Raw genomic sequence first — 23,285 nt, 5'->3', positions numbered from 1 at the left:
ACAACATCAAGAAGTTCATCTGGTTTTCATGATCTTTGAGTGTTTTAAGTAAGGGATCTCAATGTTTTATCCGAAATAGAAACTATATGAACCACACATAATTTTGTTTTCAAAAGTCAAGTATATTAAGTTACTTAAAGACACATGTCATGTCTTCCCCTTTCTCAGAAGAGTTATAACTATATATATATATATATATATATATATATATTTGAAAATTAGGATCCTCAATTCCTTTATGGTGGCTAAATTTATATGTATGTGAGTCTAGTCCTTTTCAAACTAATATCTAAAGTATAAAAATCTCATTCAACTCTCACCATTGGAAATCATTCTCTCTTTAAATTTGATACTAGTCAAGCCATTATAATATTCCCACAAAATCTTCTCTCAATACACTAGTTACCATCACTTCACAACAAAGTAATACTCCCTCCCTAAGATCCATTACATACACATCATTCACACAAAACTCATTATCTTTTTATGACTTCAATTTGATTTAATTCTTTCATATTGAGTCTATACATACATCATCCCATATTGAGTGATTCAAAGGTACTTCTCTTTAATTTCCACCTAGTGAGACCTCACCCTGGTTTACCACTCCAACTCTTGAAGTCCTTTGGAATCCTTTTCTAAGGTGGCGTTTGACGGTTCTCTAATTCTATCCAATGTTATAGCAAACATATAAGAATTTTAGTGCGTTTTAAAATTGGTTCATTGAATATATCTAAGTTATTTAAAGGCTTTTCTATGCCACATAGGCTCTTTCATTTTCAAAACCTATCAAATAAACTAATGCACCAATTTGAAACACACCAAACATAAACTATTCATTTTACCAAGTCCCATTTATTTATAAAAGTTGCTCCCAAACACTCAATTCAACACAAGAAAAACAACTCAATAAAGTAACCCAACAATTATGCCATCAAAATACAATTTCCTACCCCTTTTACAACTCTACTCCTCATCATTCCATAATAAAAATAGATCAAATCACCAATTCTTACTTAAATAAGCAATGAATCACATTCAAAACATAAACCAAACAATTAAATCAAACTCCATAAATTTTCATCACATACATTTCAATGTTACTATAACCTTAAAACAATTTTATTTTAGAATCCTTATTTTATTTCCTTACCTATATAAAACAACTTGTTTTCAAACTAGTTTCTAAGCTTAAAAAATTGAGCTACTCCCAATTAGAGACCTGTATTAAAGTGTCTGAATAAAACCAAAATTCGGTATGTAGTAGATTCAGATATGATAAAACTATAAGAAAGATTTTATAGAGTAAATAGAAATTTATTCTATATTGAAAAATGTTAAGTCTAACGTTCCTTAAAGTTACAATGTCTTTATAGTGTGATTGGGTTTTAAAAACAGATGAAGATGAAAGAGTGAAATGAGTGAGAAAGATGAAGGAGAAATATGGTGTTGCACGTTCAAGAAGTTGGAAGTTGAAAGTTATCTTTCCTTCTCATCATTATCTTATTATTTATATTATTACTAGTGAAAATACATGTGTTACATGTGTGTCATTTTTTTTATGATAAAAAACTAATAAAATTATAATTATAAATGTAAACATAAATAAAAGATAGTTTTTATTTGTTTTATAGGTAATTTTTTTATTATAGATAGTTATTTTAGTTTTAAAAAATGGTTAAATTTTTTTTTTAAAAAACGGTCAAATAAAAAACAACTAAATTTTTAAAAAGATCACTTAAAGGGTAAAGTTGGTAAACGAAATAATTTAGTTTTAAAAGAAGTTAATGGTAAAATGGGAAAGCCAAATGTGAACAAGAAAAGGATGAATTCCCTTTATACAATAATGATATAAATATTATAACTTCTTTTCTTCACACATTACAAATAAAGTTGTAATTGGTAGATCATAATACAAATTGTAAATTATATATATATATATATATATATATATATATATAATCAATAGTAGAAGACTTACGTTGAAGTTGTTAATTTTATACTTAACTGGAACATGAATGCAAGTGAAGAAAAGGGATACTTGTAAGGTACAGGTAATTTAATTGAGCTTTGTTTTAATTGAAATTCTTTCAGGAAAGAAGTAGTAGGGTACATTAAAAAACATTTTTAATTAGATTTAGGTTCAATTTAATTAAACTAAATCCTTTAACAGATAAACATGCGATACAATGAATAATTTAAAAAAAAATGGCGATTTATAGAATTTTACATTTTGTTTGACGATTCAAACGATTATATTACATAATGAGATTTGAATAAAAAATACTACTAAAATTATAAAATTTACGAGTTAAACCTAAATTTTAACTATAATTATTATAACTACTATAATAATTGTTGTGGCTACAATTATATTTTTATTACCATAGTGACACTAATGATACTAACCATATAAATATTGATCATGGTAACAAAAGAGATTGTGGTAGTGATAATGATATATATACTATTCCGGTAAAAAACTTTAGTGTCTTCCATAGAAGACAAATACAAAGAATAAGAATCTTCTTGACTTAAAAAATGCAGTAGAAAATACTTAGATTAAAATAGTTTTATTCATTAGCGGTTAGAGTTAGATAAAACAGTTATAACTCGTTTTAATTTTTTAAAAACAGGAGAATAATTAAAATAAAAATTATAAAGATAATAAATTTCTATAATAGAACCAAAATAAAGATTATATAGATAATAATGACTTATCAAATTTTCCATACAATATTATCTATAAATAAAATTTAAATTGAAAACAATTCGAATTTAGGTTCAATTCTCGATTCATAGCTTTAAATTGATTTTTTTATGTTTAATATACATCTTTAAGTATTACGTTGAATCCGAACTATTGAGACGATATGAATGAAGTAATGATTTATAATAAATAAAAAATATCATAGAATAATAACTTTTAGATTTTTTAATTTTAGAATTAATTTTAAATTTTTGATTTATGTAATATTTGATAAAGAAAAAGATTTATGACTAAATTGTTTAAAAGAGATGTTTAAATTTTTATATTCTTATTAAAAATATCACATTTTAATTATTTACGTGTGACATTATTATTTAGCGGGAAGATAATAGACTCCTTTTAATAATTTGTTATAATATTAAACACGTGGGCTCCGTGGTCCAACGACTTCTAGTGAACATTAATATATGTCCTAGCATGCATACAAAATGCGGGTTAACCACTACACAACAAATACTTCAACTTGCACATTATCTTCGATGCATGCATCGTATAAGTACTTTTCTAATAAAATTTTCCTTTTACTTATTCAGAACATGTAAAAAAACACATATTACATCTACTACCTTTTTCCTGTCCAGACTTGTACTCGTTCTTTGGTTTTAAAGTATATACGTACCATAAATTCTTCTAATCACTTGTTTAAAAATAAAATTTTTTGTTTCGACACACTTTATTAATACAACTTTGATCCCATTGAGAAATTAAAATTACTTATTATGTTAATTACAAATATGTATGAAACTTGTTTTGTGTGTTTTAAATTCACTATCTCAAAACATTATGTAAACAAAACATGTAATATAAAAAATATAAATATAAATATCTTATGATACTTATGATGTGATTGGTTTATCTCTATCATTAAATTTTATAAAAAGATACCATCATAACTATAATAAAAATAAACAAAGTAAACTAATGTAGTTTAATTAAAACCCAAAATCAATTATATAAATCTTCATATTACATTATTTTTCATCTTTATATTTATTATATATCTTATTCACATAGTCATAAAATCAATAGAAATATTTTTAATAGAAAGGAAAGAAAATTCTTTTAATATCTTTCTCCCTCAGACATTATATTGATTGTTTAAGTGATGTAATTTATTGAAAACATTTTTACAATGTTTGAAAAAAAAATATTCCTTAAGTTAGTAGTATCAAAATGGGTTGAAACTGTGAGTTAATTTGACACATAATGGGTTCGAGTCGAATTTGATTGAAAAAAAAATGTGAAATTTTAATGCGAGTTAATTTTGACCCGACTTACTATGAACCCAATTTGTCTAGGTTGAACCCTGTGGTGAGCCGGCTCACCAACTCACCTATTTTTTTTAATGAAATGAAATAAATTAATTATTCAATGAAATAAAAAATGTTGCAACTCAAATCTTTATTCTGTCTATGCAAAATCCTTTTTTATATCAATTGGTCCAAATATTACTATTTCAATTTGATCAATCAAAGTAACATGTTATAAGAATCTTAGAAGAAGAGAGTGAAAAAGAAAGAGAGTGAAAAAGAAAGTTAAGTCAACCCATGAGTCAACCCATTTAACCCATAAGTTCTAATTTTTTTGACTCGTTAATAAATAAGCCGAATTGGGTTGACTCATTAAGTGAACAACCTTTGGTGGATCGGGTCAAATCAAACCAAGTAACTTGTTTTGACAACTTTACCTTAAGTGATATTAATATGAAAAAGGAAAAAATACATTGATTTTTCTTAGTTCAAATGTTCAAATTCTATGGATATTTGAACTACCAAACTCTTAAAGAATAATAGTTAACTTTTTTTTCACTCAAATTATGGCTTGAATGTCTGAGTCCACTCCATGCCACCTCTTGAACATTGCTTCAATGATCATAGCTTAAACAATCAAGATAATAATTAATTAATAACTTAAGTAAATTGAAAAAAAAAACTTAATTTTATTAAATCAAATCAAAATCACATCCATTTTACTTAGAAACAAACTTGTTTTTGCTCAAATTTGTGTAAATTGTCTATTTCTACTCAAGTACCATCCAACATAAGAACTCAACATATTTATTTATTTTAAAACAAAAGTAAATTTAAATCAAAACAAACAATATCATCTAGCTCATCAATAAAAAAAAATTCATATCCTTCATGGTGAACCTATGGTTCAATTAAGAGTTTAACAAAATTTCTCAACTGTTAACAAATTCAAAAGTAAATCTTAAATTAAATTTTCTCACTTTGAAGCTACTTGTTTTAAAGTAAATATTGTAAAAAAGAGCCAGAAATGCTTTATAACTTGATCATATGAAGTCTCGTTTAAGAAGTAAACACATCACTGCAAACTCGTTAATACGTAGATTCAACTTTTCACATCAAACCAAACATATGTGAAATCAAACTCAATCCATACAGGAAAAAATAAACGAGAACTTGAGAATTGAGGGGAAAAAACATGAATAAAAAAAACGGTTTACTTAAACTTTGTTGTCTTCTGCACAATAGTTTACGAAAGAGAAAATGAAAAACAACTATATCATAAACCTAAAGAGAAGACAAAGATTTTTGAAATTTGATAATTTTTTCAAAAAATGAAAAATGATTTTACTTTATATTGTACTTAAAGGAATTAAAACATTAATTCATTTTTCACTCATTTTAAACACTTTCTTTTATAATTATAAAAATGCGAAATTGTTTGAATATTAACAATCTTGAATTTAAAAGAAAGCTTATGATCTGATAAACAACTTTATAAATATATTTGAATTTGTTGTATTTTTAGACTTTTATTTATTTATTTCTTTTATTCTTACTTTAAATACCATCCCTTCTAATGTTAGAACACTAGCCGTGAATTGCAATAACTAGACATAAATAATGTCTTTTTTACACGAGAGTTGAAGGAAAATGTTTACATGATTGCTCCTTTTGGGTTAATATATATTCAACCGAGGTTGTCTCAATTCCTTTTTAAGCCATCAATTACACATTAAAATGTTGCACTCAAAATTCCAAAAATACCTCCAACTTACAGGGCATCAAAGAATAGTAACACAATTAATAGTGACAGAGCAACTAAAAGTTTACTAAAAGTATTTTAATAAATAGATTCTTACATTTACAAATCAACAAAATTAACCACTGTCCCTTGTGTGTGTGGTGTGTGTGTGTATATATATATATATATATATATATATATATATATATATATATATATATAATGATATTTTAACACTCAAATTCTTTTACACTCATTAAAATTTGAAATAAAATAATTAATAATATTTAGTTATGCTTTGATGAAGGTATATGAACTTCATCTCTACTAGAAGTAATAAAATAACATTAAATGGATATTTTGTTCGCTAAAAAAACACAAATATGTATTACTGATTTCATCATTCTTTGTGTTAGTGAAGATGGGTTTGGTTGGTGATAAATGAGGGACCACTAATAATTCAATAATTTGCCGCATGCAAAATGTGCAACTTGAAACTGTTATGAATTTATGATGTATCTATAAATTGTTCATTCCATCGACGACACTGCAAGACCACAACTTCCCAAGCACCACCAAGGAGCGCCTCTCTAATTGTGTGCCATTTTTTCTCTCCTCACCACATAACGAAACATTTCTCTCCACTCTCCACATTTTACCACTCAACCAACTTATAACATGCCTTCCTTTGTTCTTGGGACTAGTTTCCTCCCTTTCTTACATTCTCATGATAAACACTGCGGCTCCCCAACTATTTCAAACATCACCACCAAAATCTCAGTCACCATTCCACAAAGAGTATGGTTAATTAACATTTTAGCATCATTAAATTTCGAAAGGTGAAGTCTAGGGTGGTAACACTGATTGCTATTTCATTTTCATTTTCAGATAAACCAAGTGATAGCTGCTGGAGGAGACAATGTTTGTGACGAGGTTGACAACACAGTGGTGAAGAAAACCTACCAACCAAATCAACCGTTGAGGAGATCTCTGAATTTCTCGGGAGAGAAGCCATCAACGCCAGTACTGGACACCGTTAATTATCCAATCCACATGAAAAATCTATCCATTCAGGTAATGCACAAGTATAATTAACTTGGACTTCGACTTAATTAATTTCCTCCTTCTGCTTGCTCCCATCTTTACTCTTGCTCATTTCTTTTCCAGTTTTTTTGAGAGTAGTATTATTACAATGTCATCATCCAGTGCTTAAATAATGAAACTATTTACTCTTGATATTTGTATTTGAGTACGATATGTAATTGTACAATTATATCATAATTCAGGAACTTGAAGAGCTGGCGGATGAACTCCGGGAAGAGATTGTTTACACGGTGTCAAAGACCGGAGGGCATTTAAGTTCAAGCTTAGGCGTGGCAGAGTTAACTGTGGCACTTCATCATGTATTCGACACTCCCCAAGATAAGATCATTTGGGACGTTGGTCATCAGGTGGGCACCCAAAATAATTGGTATTTATGATATATCATAGTTTTCATGTGTCTAACCAGTGAACAATTTGGTGGATTGGCAGACCTATGCTCATAAGATTTTAACCGGAAGGAGATCCAAAATGCACACAATTAGACAAACTGGTGGCCTTGCAGGATTTCCCAAGAGGGATGAGAGTGTCCATGATGCTTTTGGTGCTGGTCATAGTTCAACTAGCATTTCGGCTGGCTTAGGTAACAAAGATATATAACACTTTCATTCGGTATAATTGATTATTAAGATACTTAGTTCGTGCGTCTATAATTTTAAACATGTGTTAAAAGATGTACAGTTTATTTAAACATGAGTAATCATAAAAATATTCTGCGAAAGAGATGTTAAGCAAGAATTATTGCTTGCGTATGAGTGAGACATCCATGAAGTTGATGTGTATTGTCTTTATTATAGTTAGCCATATTTATTTGTGGCCACTAAAAGCGATGAATTTTCATTTTTTTTATTGATGAATTGTCACGTGCTTTTCAGGGATGGCAGTGGCTAGAGACTTGAATGGAAGCGATAACCATGTGATTTCGGTGATTGGTGACGGAGCCATGACAGGTGGACAAGCTTACGAGGCAATGAACAATGCTGGCTTTCTTGATACCAATCTTATTATAATATTAAATGAAAATGAACAAGTTTCCCTTCCCACTGCCACCGTTGATGGTGCAGCACCACCAGTTGGAGCTCTTAGTAAAGCCCTCGCGAGGCTACACACCAGTCCTAAGTTCCATCAACTACGTGAAGTGGCAAAGGTATTGAATTATGAAACATGTTTTAGCCACGGGCGATATTATAATAGAAATAGCTAAATATATAATAATTATGTTAAAAAAATTGTAAGCAAGATATAACATCAGGCAGATAATTCTACTTGTACAAGGACTAATATTTAGTGAGAATTGAACAGAGCACGAAGCAAATTGAAAGCCAAGCACGTCAATTTGCATCTCAATTGGATTCCTACGTTAGAGGGATGATAGGGGGAGCTGGTGCTTGTTTATTTGAAGAGCTTGGGCTCTTCTACATAGGCCCAGTAGATGGGCATGACATGGAAGACCTTGTACACATCCTGAAAAGTGTCAAGGGCATGCCAACACTTGGACCTGTTCTCATTCATGTAATCACCGAGAAAGGGAAAGGTTATCGTCCAGCTGAAGTTGCTGCGGACAAGATGCACGGTAATTTAGTTACTACATAAATTTATTCTATTCTTTCGAAATTATGAATCAATTGTACTTCACTGCGTCCTCCGTAACATTTACACTGTGCAATTGGCGTGATGTGTTTTATTATTTATTTGTGTAGGTGTTGTGAAATTTGATCCCAAGTCAGGGAAGCAGTTGAAATCCAAGACTAGCACGCTGTCTTACACACAGTATTTTGCCGAGTCTTTAATAGCAGAAGCTGAAGTTGATGAGAAAATAGTTGCAATCCATGCTGCAATGGGAGGGGGTACAGGGCTTAACCTGTTTCAAAAGCGTTTTCCTGAAAGATGTTTCGATGTTGGGATAGCAGAACAACACGCCGTAACCTTTGCCGCTGGCCTAGCTGCTGAGGGTTGTAAACCCTTTTGCGCAATTTACTCTTCCTTCCTACAAAGAGGTTATGATCAGGTCAGGACTCGTTTTACTTTGTACAACTGATCCAACTATCTTTTAATCTTTATTTAAGTTGTTTGCATGCTCGAAATTATTGGTGGAATCAACCCTTTGACATTTTTTCCTTGTGGTCCATGCAGGTAGCACATGATGTGGACCTTCAAAAGCTTCCTGTTAGATTTGCTTTGGACAGAGCTGGGTTAGTTGGTGCAGATGGTCCAACTCATTGTGGGGCATTTGACACAACATTCATGGCTTGTTTGCCAAACATGGTGGTCATGGCTCCGTCGGATGAGACCGAACTGATGCACATGATAGCCACTGCTGCGGCCATAGATGATAGGCCAAGTTGCTTTAGATACCCAAGAGGGAATGGTGTAGGTTCCGTTCTTCCTCCCAACAATAAGGGCACACCACTGGAGGTGCTTATTTCAACTAGTCCTTTTAGTCTCATAAACTATCTTGTTTTTTCTCCCCAGATTGCTTGGTTTTTTTCTGATTGAGAAATGAAATGTAGGTGGGCAAAGGAAGGGTGTTAAAGGAGGGAAGTAGAGTGGCTCTTGTTGGTTATGGAACGATGGTTCAGAGTTGCATGGAAGCGGCTAAGGTTCTTGAAGCTCATGGAATCTCAACAACTGTGGTTGATGCACGATTTTGTAAGCCTCTGGATGGAGATTTGATGAGACAACTGGCGAGAGAGCATGAGATTCTTATCACAGTGGAAGAGGGATCTGTGGGAGGATTTGGTTCTCATGTTTCACATTTTCTGGGATTAAATGGACTTCTTGATGGTAATCTCAAGGTGAGGCTTTTTTTCTGCTCTTCTTCGTATGCAGATGGATGGTGTATGGTGTATTGATTAAGCAATGTGTTTTTGATATGATACAGTGGCGAGCGATGACATTGCCTGACATGTATATAAACCATGGATCTCAGAAAGATCAAATTGCAATGGCAGGGCTGAGTTCAAACCACATTGCAGCAACTGCTTTGTCATTAACCAATGTGAATTGGGATAGTCGTTTGCTTCTCAGCCTACAGATATGAATCTTAACACAAGTTGTGGGTTGTCTCCCTTAAATACCTGTACATTGGTAGCTATCATATCCCCAACAGTATCACAATAAAGTGATTATCATGCTTTGGTGTAAATAAAGGATATATTTTGTCCAATTGTGATAGTAATTATAATATGTTTTCTTTAATAGCTAAAAATGGAGTGTAAGTGTTAACTATTATTCTCTATTTTCCGTAAGATTTATTGAATCTATATTTTAATGATTAAGGGACACTACAAAGCACCTATCGGTTCACTTTTGAATTTTTTTTAGGAAATTAGTTTTAAACGCGTACTTAATTATGAATTAATGTTTGTTTGTGTGTTTATTAAGAGAAATTTAGAGTTGAGAAAAATAATAATAAATATTTTTAAGTTTATAATTAAATTTTGATTAAAATGAAATTAAAAAAACTATTTATAGGTTTAGAAAGTCAATATGTATCTAAAAATATACATAGTATAGTTTGTATAAATATAAAGGATAAAACATGTGAAAAAGTATAAACTAAACTCTACAAATATAAAGGATGTGTAGATTATACTCATTGTTAAATCATTTAATCAATTTATGAAGTTATTCATTTAATGATTTTTGTTATAGTTGTCTGATTAGTGTATGAACAAAATCATCCTATTTATTTTTGGTACCACTCCAAAAAACCTCTTATTAAGGAAAGTATTTATGTGTATATAAACTCATATCCATCTCTTACTTTATTCTATATGAAACTTTGCTTGTATCCTAACAATTTAATTAGTATACGAATAAACTTGTCTAATGTGTATTACAATATTCAATTAATTTATAAATAAACAAATTATTCTAATGTATTTGTCTAATTAATATATTTGTCTAATTTGTGTACAAAAAAGATTTGTTTAATGTATAATGCTAGATACATCTAATTAATATATGAATAATACATCTAAAGTATATTGCTAAACTTATCTAATTATTTTTTCTTTACTTATCTAATCAATGAATTTCTAAACTCGTCTAATAAATTTTTTATATCATCTAATCAACTTATAAAATGATTTGTCAAATGTATTTTGTTATAATTGTTTAATTAGTGTATTGATAATCTCATATGTATATTGTTTGTTATATTTATGTAATCAATATATAACAATTATTAAAATCTATAATGCAATTAACAAATTTTTTTAAAATAGATTATAGTTCTCCATCAACTAAAAAATAAAATTATTTTAAAAGATATATAAATAAGTATAAATCTTATTTTACAATATAAAATTGACTTAGATTCTAATTCAATATCAAAATCGAAAAAAGACTTTTATTAAAAAATCTTCGTTCTATACATTTCAACAACCTCTCAATCCCTTCAATTGAGTACTGAAATTCAACCCATATGGCCTAAAGCCACCAACTTTTGACTATCTAATTAAATATGGTCATGGATCATGAACTAGTTGAGTTGGGTGTACAGGCTGACTTTTGGAGATATTTCAATCAGCAAAATTGTGGTGAATGTGGAAGGAACAACAACCGGGAAGACTTGGGCCTTAAGGGTAGGAAAGAAGTGATCTCTCAGTGATCTTCCAAACTAATGCTACATTTGGACTATTTTTTTGTCCCAAACTAATTCAATAACTCAGATTCATAAAATGTTATTTCAATTTCCTGCACTACAATGATTTTTTATCTACAACTATCTCTACTATTTTAATGTATTGAACCTCACTTACATGTACGCAACACAAGTAACAATAAAAACTTTCATCGGTATTCTAATTAAGGTGAAAAAGAAAAAACCCGTATGTGAGTATCACGGATCAAATCTACAATGAACAGTTATTTCCTTAAATATTTATTAGATGTGAATTACGAGTGTAATGAGTATTTTAGTATCCTTTATAAACGAATTGAATATTAGAGTATTCGTATTTGAAAGTATCTAAATATAAATTAATTTTAATTAAATTTAACTTAATAAAATATAAATTAAATTTTAATTTATATTATATTATATTATACATATTTTTTGTAATTTTATAAAAATATATTTTTTTAAAATATTTCGACGTATTTGTAGATACTTGCAATTTTTTAAATAGGGTGTTGTTTCCTCCACCACCACCCCTTGTTCTCTCCACCTCTCCAACCCTCTACAAATTTTTTTTAATTACAAAAATAACTTTTTTTTTTACTTTTAACCCTATTTATTTACTTTATTCTGAAACCTAAATTCCTACCTATTTTTACTCATCCATTTTCACTCGTGTAACCCCACTCTCCCACCACCCCCCACTCTCCCAAGTCTCACTTTCTCTCCTTCCAGATTCCCACCCCTTCAAACTCTCACCGGATCTGTTTCTTCTCATCTCCCAACTCTTACTTCTCTTCTCTATATTCATTGGTTCTTCTTCATATTCCTGTTTCCATATCTGTTTGGTTTCGTGGTGCGGCGATGCAGGGTGTTTACGGTGGTCATTATGCGGTGCAGTGATTCCAAATGATAATGAATATTTTATGACTAACAATAATGAATATTTTATGACTAACATCATAAAAAAAAATTTTGTTGACATTGATAAAAAAATTCTAAATGACATTAATGGAAACATATATCATTAATGTTGATAAAAAAAATGATTGCAAAATAAATCTTGAAATTAACCACAATGTATTCTTAACATGAGAGAAATATTCATTATTGTTAGTAAAATGTGTTAAAGTATATGTATCTCAATTTCAAAACGATAACAGAATAAAAAAAGTGAAAAATGTATACTTAAATTAATTAAAAAAAATTCAAAAGTTCAAAATTCTTACTATTTAATTATAGTTTAAAATTTTCTAAATTTAAATGATCAAATTCCTCTCTTAAAGTTTTAAAATTTCAATATTTTTATTTTCTATTTAAATGATTATATAAAATGTTTCAGCCTTTTTATAAAATTAACCATCCTCCACAATATTTTTTCTGACACATTGTGACATATTTCTTCCTCATGTAGAGATTACTTAACTCTTCGTACGTTGGTGTGGGTAAGATAAACAATCAGAAAGTTCAAAAGATACAATAATGGAAATAAGCATAAAAAATAGAGAGAGACAAAAGAAAATGAAACATAAAAACATGAGTCCGTCATGGGTCCGCCATTAAGATGATTGTGTTGTTTGGGTGATGAGATCAAAGAGAGAAAGAAACAACTGTCAATAACACATGCTTGTTGGTTAAGCATAAACCAGACCATCGCATTGATGTAGGGGATTGGAGTGGGTGAAAGTTAAAAAATATTGACCCTAAAAATAAAATTTTACAGAAATAAGAAGGTGGAGGAAGCAACACCCTTTTAAATATCTGGATAAAATTTTTAAATATTTGTGTGAGTAACTGAATAAATTTGTTTGTAAATCGAGTTGAGTAACATATAGACACTATGTATGTCCAACTCGACCCGTGGTCATTTATAATGTCGCGACACTTTAATAACATTTATTGTGTGACTGAAGTTATGTTCTGAGTGCTAGTCAACCACATTATTGAAATACATTAACTTTAATTTTTTTTTCTAGAGTCCGTTAAAAACATATTCTTCTCTTAATTACAGTATTACAAAATTTGTAATTATTTTCTTTTCTTTTCCTTTGTTCTATAATTCTTTCCCTACCTATTCTATCCATAAAAGGTGAAGGAATATGGAAAACCCTGAGTTAAAAAAGCACGTGTCCTTATCATAAAAAGTTGTCCAGCTGCAAGAAAAACATGTTTAGAAAGAAATGTATGATTAATATATTTTGGCACCATGTTGATAAGCTGAGAATAACACGTTGAGATTTATTAATCAACTATCGTAATCACTTCATCCCATTCCTGATGTGATGAAGATAAGTTAGAATTCATTTATCTAATAGTTTGTGAAGATAAGAAATTATAATCATTTATCTAATTAATAGCTTGTGATATACATACAAGTGTCATTGTTTCAGGGATGGTAAAGCGGAACGGGTAACAAAAATAGGTGCACGAGTCTTCACAAAAAATACTGAATTTTATTAATCCACATAATCGTAGCACGTGTGGGTTTGAAAAGGGACGAGCAACCTAAGTCCCGATCTGTTTAAAAGAATTACACTACTTACTTTTTGTACATTCTAAATTCTTGTTTAAGTGACAATATACTAAAATCTCAATAAGTCATCATTCATGTTAAATTACATATGAATAGATGAAAATATTGAATTATTAATTTATCATTCTATTATCATAGTCTTTTCTTAATTTTATGAGTACATCAAAAGATTTATCACAAAAAGAAAGAAAAAGAAAAAAACCAGCTATAGATCTGTGAGCTATGACCCATATAGGACGGCACTAGACTATTGTGCCAATATGGGACAAACATAAATAATTCCGACTGATCTGGATATGTACTAGTAACATTTTTATAATAAAAAATAATAAATATTATTAAAAATCGATATAATAATAATTACATAAAATACAAAATAAATCATAATAAAATATATAGGGAAATAATCTATCTTTATTAATTATTATAATCATATAATAAGCATTTTGAATTTTATATCACTGTTTCTCATGACTATGGGTAGTTTATTGTAAAACATAAAAAAAAAATATTAGCTGTAAAGTATAAGAATACAAAAGACGGGTAGTTTATTGTAAAACATAAAAAAAATAAAATATTAGCCGTAAAGTATAAGAATACAAAAGATAAAAAAGATATGTCTATAAAAGAATTACAAAAACAATATCTATTATTATCATAAGTGGAATCTTATCAGTTGTTTATCTACTTTTATACGATAATGAAAAGTAAAAATTTAAATATTATAATTTTTTTATAATAATATTTAATGTATTAAAGTTATAAAAAATTGATATAGAAGAAAACTATAAAATAAAACATTTTTATTAACTTCTACAATATTATAATTATATAATATTTAAAAATAACTATTATTTATTATAGATTTGTTTTTTACAAATACATAAAATTACAAAAGGAGTTGCGTTAATAAAGATAAGATAAAAAGAGAAAAAAAAATAACGTTATCACGGAGAAAATATATATTATGAATTATTTTTTTTAGAAAAAATGTCAAAATAATAAAAGTATTATTAAAAAATTAATAAATTTAATGAAATAAGAAATTATTACATATTAATAAAAATATTGTTTTTGTAATAAATTATACATTTAAGTAATTCTAGTTATTAAATTTAAATTCAAGAATATGTGAAGAACCCGATTCTAATTGAATAATACAATGGCCCTGATAAATTGGACCTTTCCACACAACATCAATCATTCTAGGACCAATAACTTGGCTTCCTAGCATAGTACAAATTCAGGTTAGTTGACAACAAAACAAATAATTCAATTTGCACAGCTAACTTAAATGATAGCTTCACGTCTACCAGAAAATAAAAATGTCCAATTCACAATCTATTTTAGTAATGTAATGATATATATTATTATTTTTAATTAAAAATAAAAACTCTATTAAAATATTAACATTTTTGATAAATAGTCACTAATAAGTATTAATATTTTTGTTTTTAATATAATAAGAAAATAATTATAATTTATTATAAAACCTTATGATTAAAGGAAGTAAAAAGATGTTTGATTTTCAGTATTGTTGGCAACCGTGGTTATTGGAAAAAAAATTAAACATTAATATATAGTTAATCTTGAAAGGATTTTAACTTTAATTTTTTTAATAAACACATATAACAATTAATAAAGACTAAATACATGTTCAATTATAATTATCAATAGAGTTCAACCATAAATACAACTAACAAAATTAAAGTATTATATTAAAAGTGTTTTTACCGCACTTACTAACAATAAAATATGTAATTACTTTTTGTATTAAACCAACTATTTAGTCTAGATTTTTTCATTAATTATTAAAATATCACACACACACACACACTGAAAGAAACATTGAGACCCACTTTATCTACTTTATCAAGTTGAAGGATTTATCAAGTTGAAGGATTTAAATTGAATATTTACAACCACTAATTATATAACTTTTTTTCAAAAAAAAGTTTTATAGATAATTAATATCTTCAGTAAATGTGCTTACTGTCTATTTGAAATTAAAATCCCAGAAAAAAACTAAGGAATTAAAAATACACTTTTATCTATATAAATTGTATTCTTTTCCTTATTCTATAATAGTTCTTTCACCTAAATTAAAGAAATCATTTAATTTTTCTATTATTAGTAGTATTTAAATTAAATTACCGATTATACTATTTTCAATTTTCTTTCTTTCAAATATATTTATATTTCATTACATTTTATACTTATTGGCATAACTAATTTTCTTTCTTTATATTGATTAAATAAAAAAACTTAAAAAATAATTGTCAAATGAATTGATGAAGTCATGTCATACTGCGCGTGATATGAAATCCGCGTGCAAAAGGATCATAACGTGCAATATATCTCATATCATGTACCTATAAATTTTCCATCCCGATAACCACCCTGCAACACCATACATTCCACGCCCTCTTACACCACCAAGGACTCACTTTTCTGCTGTTTCTTCTTTCCACTTTCCAGATTTTACCACTCAATCAGCTTAACATGTCTTCCTTTCTTCTTGGGACTACTTTCCTTCCACTCTTACATTCTCATGATAAGCACTGCGGCTCCCCAACTATTTCAAACATCACCACCAAAATCTCACTCACCATTCCACAAAGGGTATGGTTAGCAATTCTAGAATCTTTCAGTTTCAACAGCTAAATTACTAATGGATTGGTATCTCATTCCCATTTTCAGATGACCCAAGTGATAGCTGCTGGAGGAGACAATGTTTGTGAGGAGGTGGACAACACAGTGGTGAAAAAAAGTTACCAACCAAATCAACAGTTGAGGAGATCTCTGAATTTCTCGGGAGAGAAGCCATCAACGCCAGTACTGGACACCGTTAATTATCCAATCCACATGAAAAATCTATCCATTCAGGTATACCTATACACAAGCATAATTAACTTGACTTCGACTTAATATTAATTTCCTCCTTCTGCTTGCTCCCATCATTACTCTTGCTGATTTCTTTTCTACTTTTTGTGAGAGTAGTATTATTGCAATGCCATTCAATGCTTAAATAATGAAACTATTTGTTCTTGATATTTGTATTTGAGTAGGATATATAATTGTAGTATTATATTATAATCAGGAACTTGAAGAGCTGGCGGATGAACTCCGGGAAGAGATTGTTTACACGGTGTCAAAGACCGGAGGGCATTTAAGTTCAAGCTTAGGCGTGGCAGAGTTAACCGTGGCACTTCATCATGTATTCGACACTCCCCAAGATAAGATCATTTGGGATGTTGGTCATCAGGTGGGCGCCCAAAATAATTGGTATTTATGATATATCATAGTTTTCATGTGTCTAACCAGTGAACAATTTGGTGGATTGGCAGACCTATGCTCATAAGATTTTAACCGGAAGGAGATCCAAAATGCACACGATTAGACAAACTGGTGGCCTTGCAGGATTTCCCAAGAGGGATGAGAGTGTACATGATGCTTTTGGTGTTGGTCATAGTTCCACTAGCATTTCGGCTGGCTTAGGTAACAAACAATATACATAATTGAAAAATAAATAAACCCAACTCAATAATAATGTATAATAATGCATATATCAGAATTTGAAGGTAAAAAATGTGTTAAAAGACACTTAGTTCATGCATCTGTAAGTGTAAACACGTGTTACAAGATGTACAATGTATTTAAAGATGAATGATTAAATGATATTCTGCGAAAGCGATGTTACGCAAGAATTATTTCTTGTGTGAGTGAGACATCCATGAAGTTGATGTAATAATGCCTTTACTATAGCAGCCAATTTTTATTTGTGGCCACTAAAAGCGATTAACTTTTCTTTTTTTTTTTTATTGATGAATTTTCTCGTGCATTTCAGGGATGGCAGTGGCTAGAGACTTGAATGGAAAGGATAACCATGTGATTTCGGTGATTGGTGACGGAGCCATGACAGGTGGACAAGCTTACGAGGCAATGAACAATGCTGGCTTTCTTGATACCAATCTTATTATAATATTGAATGAAAATGAACAAGTTTCCCTTCCCACTGCCTCAATTGATGGCCCAGTTCCACCAGTTGGAGCTCTTGGTAAGGCTCTCGCGAGGCTACATACCAGCTCTGAGCCCCATCAACTAAATGAAATCGCAAAGGTATTGGATTATGTATAATAACTACTTTGGGAAAAAATGTATGCAAGCATAAAAAAATCTCACGCGGTTAGGTCTACACTTGTACTAGAACTAATATTTGGCGAGAAATGAACAGGGCACGAAGCGAAAGTTTGCATCTCAATTGGATTCCTACGTTAGAGGGATGAAAGGGGGAGCTGGTGCTTGTTTATTTGAAGAGCTTGGGCTCTTCTACATAGGCCCAGTAGATGGGCATGACATGGAAGACCTTGTACACATCCTGAAAAGTGTCAAGGGCATGCCAACACTTGGACCTGTTCTCATTCATGTAATCACCGAGAAAGGGAAAGGTTATCGTCCAGCTGAAGTTGCTGCGGACAAGATGCACGGTAATTTAGTTACTACATAAATTTATTCTATTCTTTCGAAATTATGAATCAATTGTACTTCACTGCGTCCTCCGTAACATTTACACTGTGCAATTGGCGTGATGTGTTTTATTATTTATTTGTGTAGGTGTTGTGAAATTTGATCCCAAGTCAGGGAAGCAGTTGAAATCCAAGACTAGCACTCTGTCTTACACACAGTATTTTGCCGAGTCTTTAATAGCAGAAGCTGAAGTTGATGAGAAAATAGTTGCAATCCATGCTGCAATGGGAGGGGGTACAGGGCTTAACCTGTTTCAAAAGCGTTTTCCAGAAAGATGTTTCGATGTTGGGATAGCAGAACAACACGCCGTAACCTTTGCCGCTGGCCTAGCTGCCGAGGGTTGTAAACCCTTTTGCGCAATTTACTCTTCCTTCCTACAAAGAGGTTATGATCAGGTCAGGACTCGTTTAACTTTGTACAACTGATCCAAACTATCTTTTTTTCTTTCTTTCAATTGTTTGCATGCTTGAAATTATTCGTGGAATCGACCCTCTGACATTTTTGCCTTGTGGTCCATGCAGGTAGCACATGATGTGGACCTTCAAAAGCTTCCTGTTAGATTTGCGTTGGACAGAGCTGGGTTAGTTGGTGCAGATGGTCCAACTCATTGTGGGGCATTTGACACAACATTCATGGCTTGTTTGCCAAACATGGTGGTCATGGCTCCGTCGGATGAGACCGAGCTGATGCACATGATAGCCACTGCTGCGGCCATAGATGATAGGCCAAGTTGCTTTAGATACCCAAGAGGGAATGGTGTAGGTTCCGTTCTTCCTCCCAACAATAAGGGCACACCACTGGAGGTGTTTATTTCAACTAGTCCTTTTAGTCTCATAAATTATCTTGTTTTTTCTCCCCAGATTGCTTGGTTTTTTTCTGATTGAGAAATGAAATGTAGGTGGGCAAAGGAAGGGTGTTAAAGGAGGGAAGTAGAGTGGCTCTTGTTGGTTATGGAACGATGGTTCAGAGTTGCATGGAAGCGGCTAAGGTTCTTGAAGCTCATGGCATCTCAACAACTGTGGTTGATGCACGATTTTGTAAGCCTCTGGATGGAGATTTGATGAGACAACTGGCGAGAGAGCATGAGATTCTTATCACTGTGGAAGAGGGATCTGTGGGAGGATTTGGTTCTCATGTTTCTCATTTTCTGGGATTAAATGGTCTTCTTGATGGTAATCTCAAGGTGAGGCTTTTTTTCTGCTCTTCTTCGTATGCAGATGGATGGTGTATGGTGTATTGATTAAGCAATGTGTTTTTGATATGATACAGTGGCGAGCGATGACATTGCCTGACATGTATATAAACCATGGATCTCAGAAAGATCAAATTGCAATGGCAGGGCTGAGTTCAAACCACATTGCAGCAACTGCTTTGTCATTAACCAATGTGAATTGGGATAGTCGTTTGCTTCTCAGCCTACAGATATGAATCTTAACACAAGTTGTGGGTTGTCTCCCTTAAATACCTGTACATTGGTAGCTATCATATCCCCAACAGTGTCACAATAAAGTGATTATAATGCTTTTGTGTAAATAAAGGATATATTTTGTCCAATTGTGAAAGTGTGACAGTAATTATGATATGTTTTCTAATTTTGAAAGTTTAACTCTAGATAAAATTAATTTCAATTTTCTGATATAATAATTTAATATGTAAAATTTAATATATAGATGTATAAAATTGTAATATATATATATATATATATATATATATATATATATATATATATATAATGTTGTTTTTCAACATTTTGAAATTATAATTATTATTTTTAAACCGCATGTTTATCCAATTTAAAACTATTTGAATTAAAAGTTAAACTGATAGATTGCTTCAAATTAAGCGGAGCTTAATATATTTTATTACCAAAATACTTAATCATATATTATAGTACCATGCATTTCTTTATACCATTTTACTAGTAAAATGTAATTTTTTTCCCAGTCTTATATTCTTTATATATTAGGCCTGTAAGTGTTAGTATGGCAAGTAAAGTTTTTATTTTAGATCTTCTCCAAAAATTGTTTACAAGTATATTTTTATTAAATTAATTATAAAAATATGTTTAAAAATAAATTTTAATTAAATATTATAAGTGAATGTTAATTTTTATTAATATTTTTATTAATTATCAGTTGGTACATTTTAGCAATGCGTCGGGTTTTAGTAGACAAAAATAGTCTTATATATCATGGATTCTAACCTTAAAATACCCTTAACCTTAAAACATAGAATCATGATATTTAAGGGTATTTTTGTCTACTAAAATCCGATACACATACTAAAATCCGATACACATTACTAAAATATACCAACTCAAAAACAGACCTACGCGCGTAAGCAAACTCCATATATATATATATATATATATATATATATATATATATATATATATATATATATATATATATATATATATATATATATATATATATATATATATATATATATATATATATATATATATATATATATATATATATATATATATTCTTATGAATACTCTTTGAATGAACAAGATAATAATAACATTATAACATTATAGACATAAGTCAATAGAAAAAAAAAAGTAGTTAGTGATTAAATAATTTGATTCTCAAACCCATGACAAGGAGGAAGAGATTGAAATAGCTTATATAGAGATAGTTGGAAAATGCTTAAAACTTGAAAATATTTGAAACATAATAATTTGTTCTATTTTAATGGATCAGATTTATTTGCAGAATTAAATATCTTGAAAAAAAATTATGATTGGAAAATAATAAATCAATTGATATTTTTAATTATATGAAAAGAATAAATTATTTTCTAAATGCATACATATAGTTTACAGAAAAATGATAACAATTTCAATTACTTTATTCGAAAAGTGTTCTTTAAAACTAAAGATAATAAAAAATTATTTTATATAATCAATATCTTAATAAAGATTAGATATATTGACCTTATTATATATTAAAAAATAAATTTTAAATGAAATTAATTATGACAAATAAATAGATAAATGTTTGTAAGCGGTGTGAAGAGAAAAGAAGAAATGAGGTGAAATAGTAGCCCGTGACTTTAACAACGAAGCTACGACAAGGACCAAAAATTTGAAAACTTGAATTTCTCTTAAATTACTAAGATTTCTTTCACTGGGCCTGCAATCAGTTGTGCCATAACATAAAGGTTATACTTTAGGTAGCCCCACTATTACTAACTACACCTTCAGAACATTAGTTAAAAACTCAAACACTTTTCATCACTGCGTCACTCCAACAATGCCTCTGTTACCCTTGTTACCGCTGCACCACTGCTTTAGGGAATGAAAAAGAGAGGGAGAATGCTGTAGAGGAAGAAAAAGATAGATAATGCAAAAAAAAAAAAACTTATTCCAAAAAGTTTTGTTTTTTCAAACCATATTTCATATGTTCTGGAAAGTTCTTTCGATAATATACTTGATGTAGTAGGATGTTCCAGAGACATTATATTATTTCTGAAAGTTTATTCCAGAAATTTCATTCTAAAAAACTTATTCCAGAATGTATTTGAAGCAGTTCAAATTTTTTTGTTTCGGAAATTTTATTTTCATAACTTTGTTTCGGAAATTTTGGAAAGCTTGTTTCTGAAAGTTTTCAGAATATGTAATCCGAAAATTGTTCTATGGAGAGTAAAATGATCATTTTGAAAAATTGAAAAGATGGTCAAGAAATAGTGGAGGTGCACGAAGTAAAAGCCTAAAATATACTAAACGAGGCATAATAAGTGGAATATTTAGATGTGGCCTACTACTCCAATGATGCACCGACACTTTAATCTGAATGTGTCTGACATGTATTTGTATTTGATATGTATTTGTGTTTAAGATTTTAATGTATTTGATATGTAATAGTACTTTTATAATGATAATAATTTATATTTCTCTTGTGTTGATTATGTTTAATACATATAATTTAATTTGGATTTGAACAACAAAATCATATATTTATCTTATTTTTAAGAATTTTTGTATATTTTTTAATATACATATTTCAAGATAAAAGTATAAGTGTATAACATATAATAACATGTATGTTGTATCCATCTATCATATTCGTGCATTATAGCCAGGTAATAATCAAATTTAATATTAAAGATTTGTCTAACGTTAAAGACAATTCTATCCATACACTAATCAAACGAGTCTAGTAATAAATACTAGATAAGTATGTCTATATCATTCCGTACGTTGATTAGACAAAAATAATTACATAAGTCTAGGAATATAATGATTAGATGTGTAAAGCAAAAACTATTAGACGAGTTTATCGATGTATTGATTAAATGAGTCTAACAATACACATTGGACAAGTTATTCATACATTGATTAAATGACACTAGCAATATATATTAGACAAGTTTTTCCAAACACAAATTAAACAAGTTTATTAATACACATTAGATAAGTTTATTCATTCACTGATTAGATGAATATTGTAATACACATTAGACAAATTTGTTCATACACTTATTAAATTAATATAATAAAAGGACATTATATGGGTTTCACAATACACATTAGACAAATTTGTCCATATAATATTTAGATGAGTACAATAAAAAATATTATGAGTAATTTCATACATTGTTTAGATAAGTTTAAGAACACACGTTAGATAAGTATGTCCACACACTAATAAGCTAAGTATTGCAACCCACATTTAGTGGATTTGTTCATATACTAATTAGATGAGTCTAAGTTAGAAATGTCTCTTCAT

At 29.6% G+C, this 23,285-nt stretch overlaps 2 protein-coding genes across 2 annotated transcripts; both read left to right on the top strand.

Annotated features, from left to right (window-relative positions):
- The first annotated feature begins 6,316 nt into the window (after positions 1-6,316).
- Positions 6,317-10,107, top strand: LOC124842991 (putative 1-deoxy-D-xylulose-5-phosphate synthase 2, chloroplastic). Its single transcript, XM_047319609.2, has 10 exons — positions 6,317-6,559; positions 6,650-6,835; positions 7,048-7,212; positions 7,295-7,445; positions 7,738-8,009; positions 8,165-8,435; positions 8,563-8,870; positions 8,996-9,277; positions 9,373-9,657; positions 9,744-10,107. Exons 1-10 carry the CDS (start codon positions 6,440-6,442, stop codon positions 9,900-9,902), a joined length of 2,199 nt encoding a protein of 732 aa, XP_047175565.2. The 5' UTR covers positions 6,317-6,439; the 3' UTR covers positions 9,903-10,107.
- Positions 10,108-16,417: 6,310 nt separating this feature from the next.
- On the top strand, positions 16,418-20,146 carry LOC148207016 (putative 1-deoxy-D-xylulose-5-phosphate synthase 2, chloroplastic). Its single transcript, XM_088105279.1, has 10 exons — positions 16,418-16,641; positions 16,720-16,905; positions 17,120-17,284; positions 17,367-17,517; positions 17,867-18,138; positions 18,254-18,506; positions 18,634-18,941; positions 19,068-19,349; positions 19,445-19,729; positions 19,816-20,146. Exons 1-10 carry the CDS (start codon positions 16,522-16,524, stop codon positions 19,972-19,974), a joined length of 2,181 nt encoding a protein of 726 aa, XP_087961405.1. The 5' UTR covers positions 16,418-16,521; the 3' UTR covers positions 19,975-20,146.
- Positions 20,147-23,285: the final 3,139 nt, after the last annotated feature.

The sequence above is a fragment of the Vigna umbellata genome, chromosome 1 (genome assembly GCF_029865625.1).
Source record: "Vigna umbellata cultivar VRB3 chromosome 1, Vumbellata_1.0, whole genome shotgun sequence".
Classification (NCBI taxonomy): Eukaryota; Viridiplantae; Streptophyta; class Magnoliopsida; order Fabales; family Fabaceae; genus Vigna; species Vigna umbellata.
This window is presented reverse-complemented; position numbering and strand designations above follow the sequence as displayed.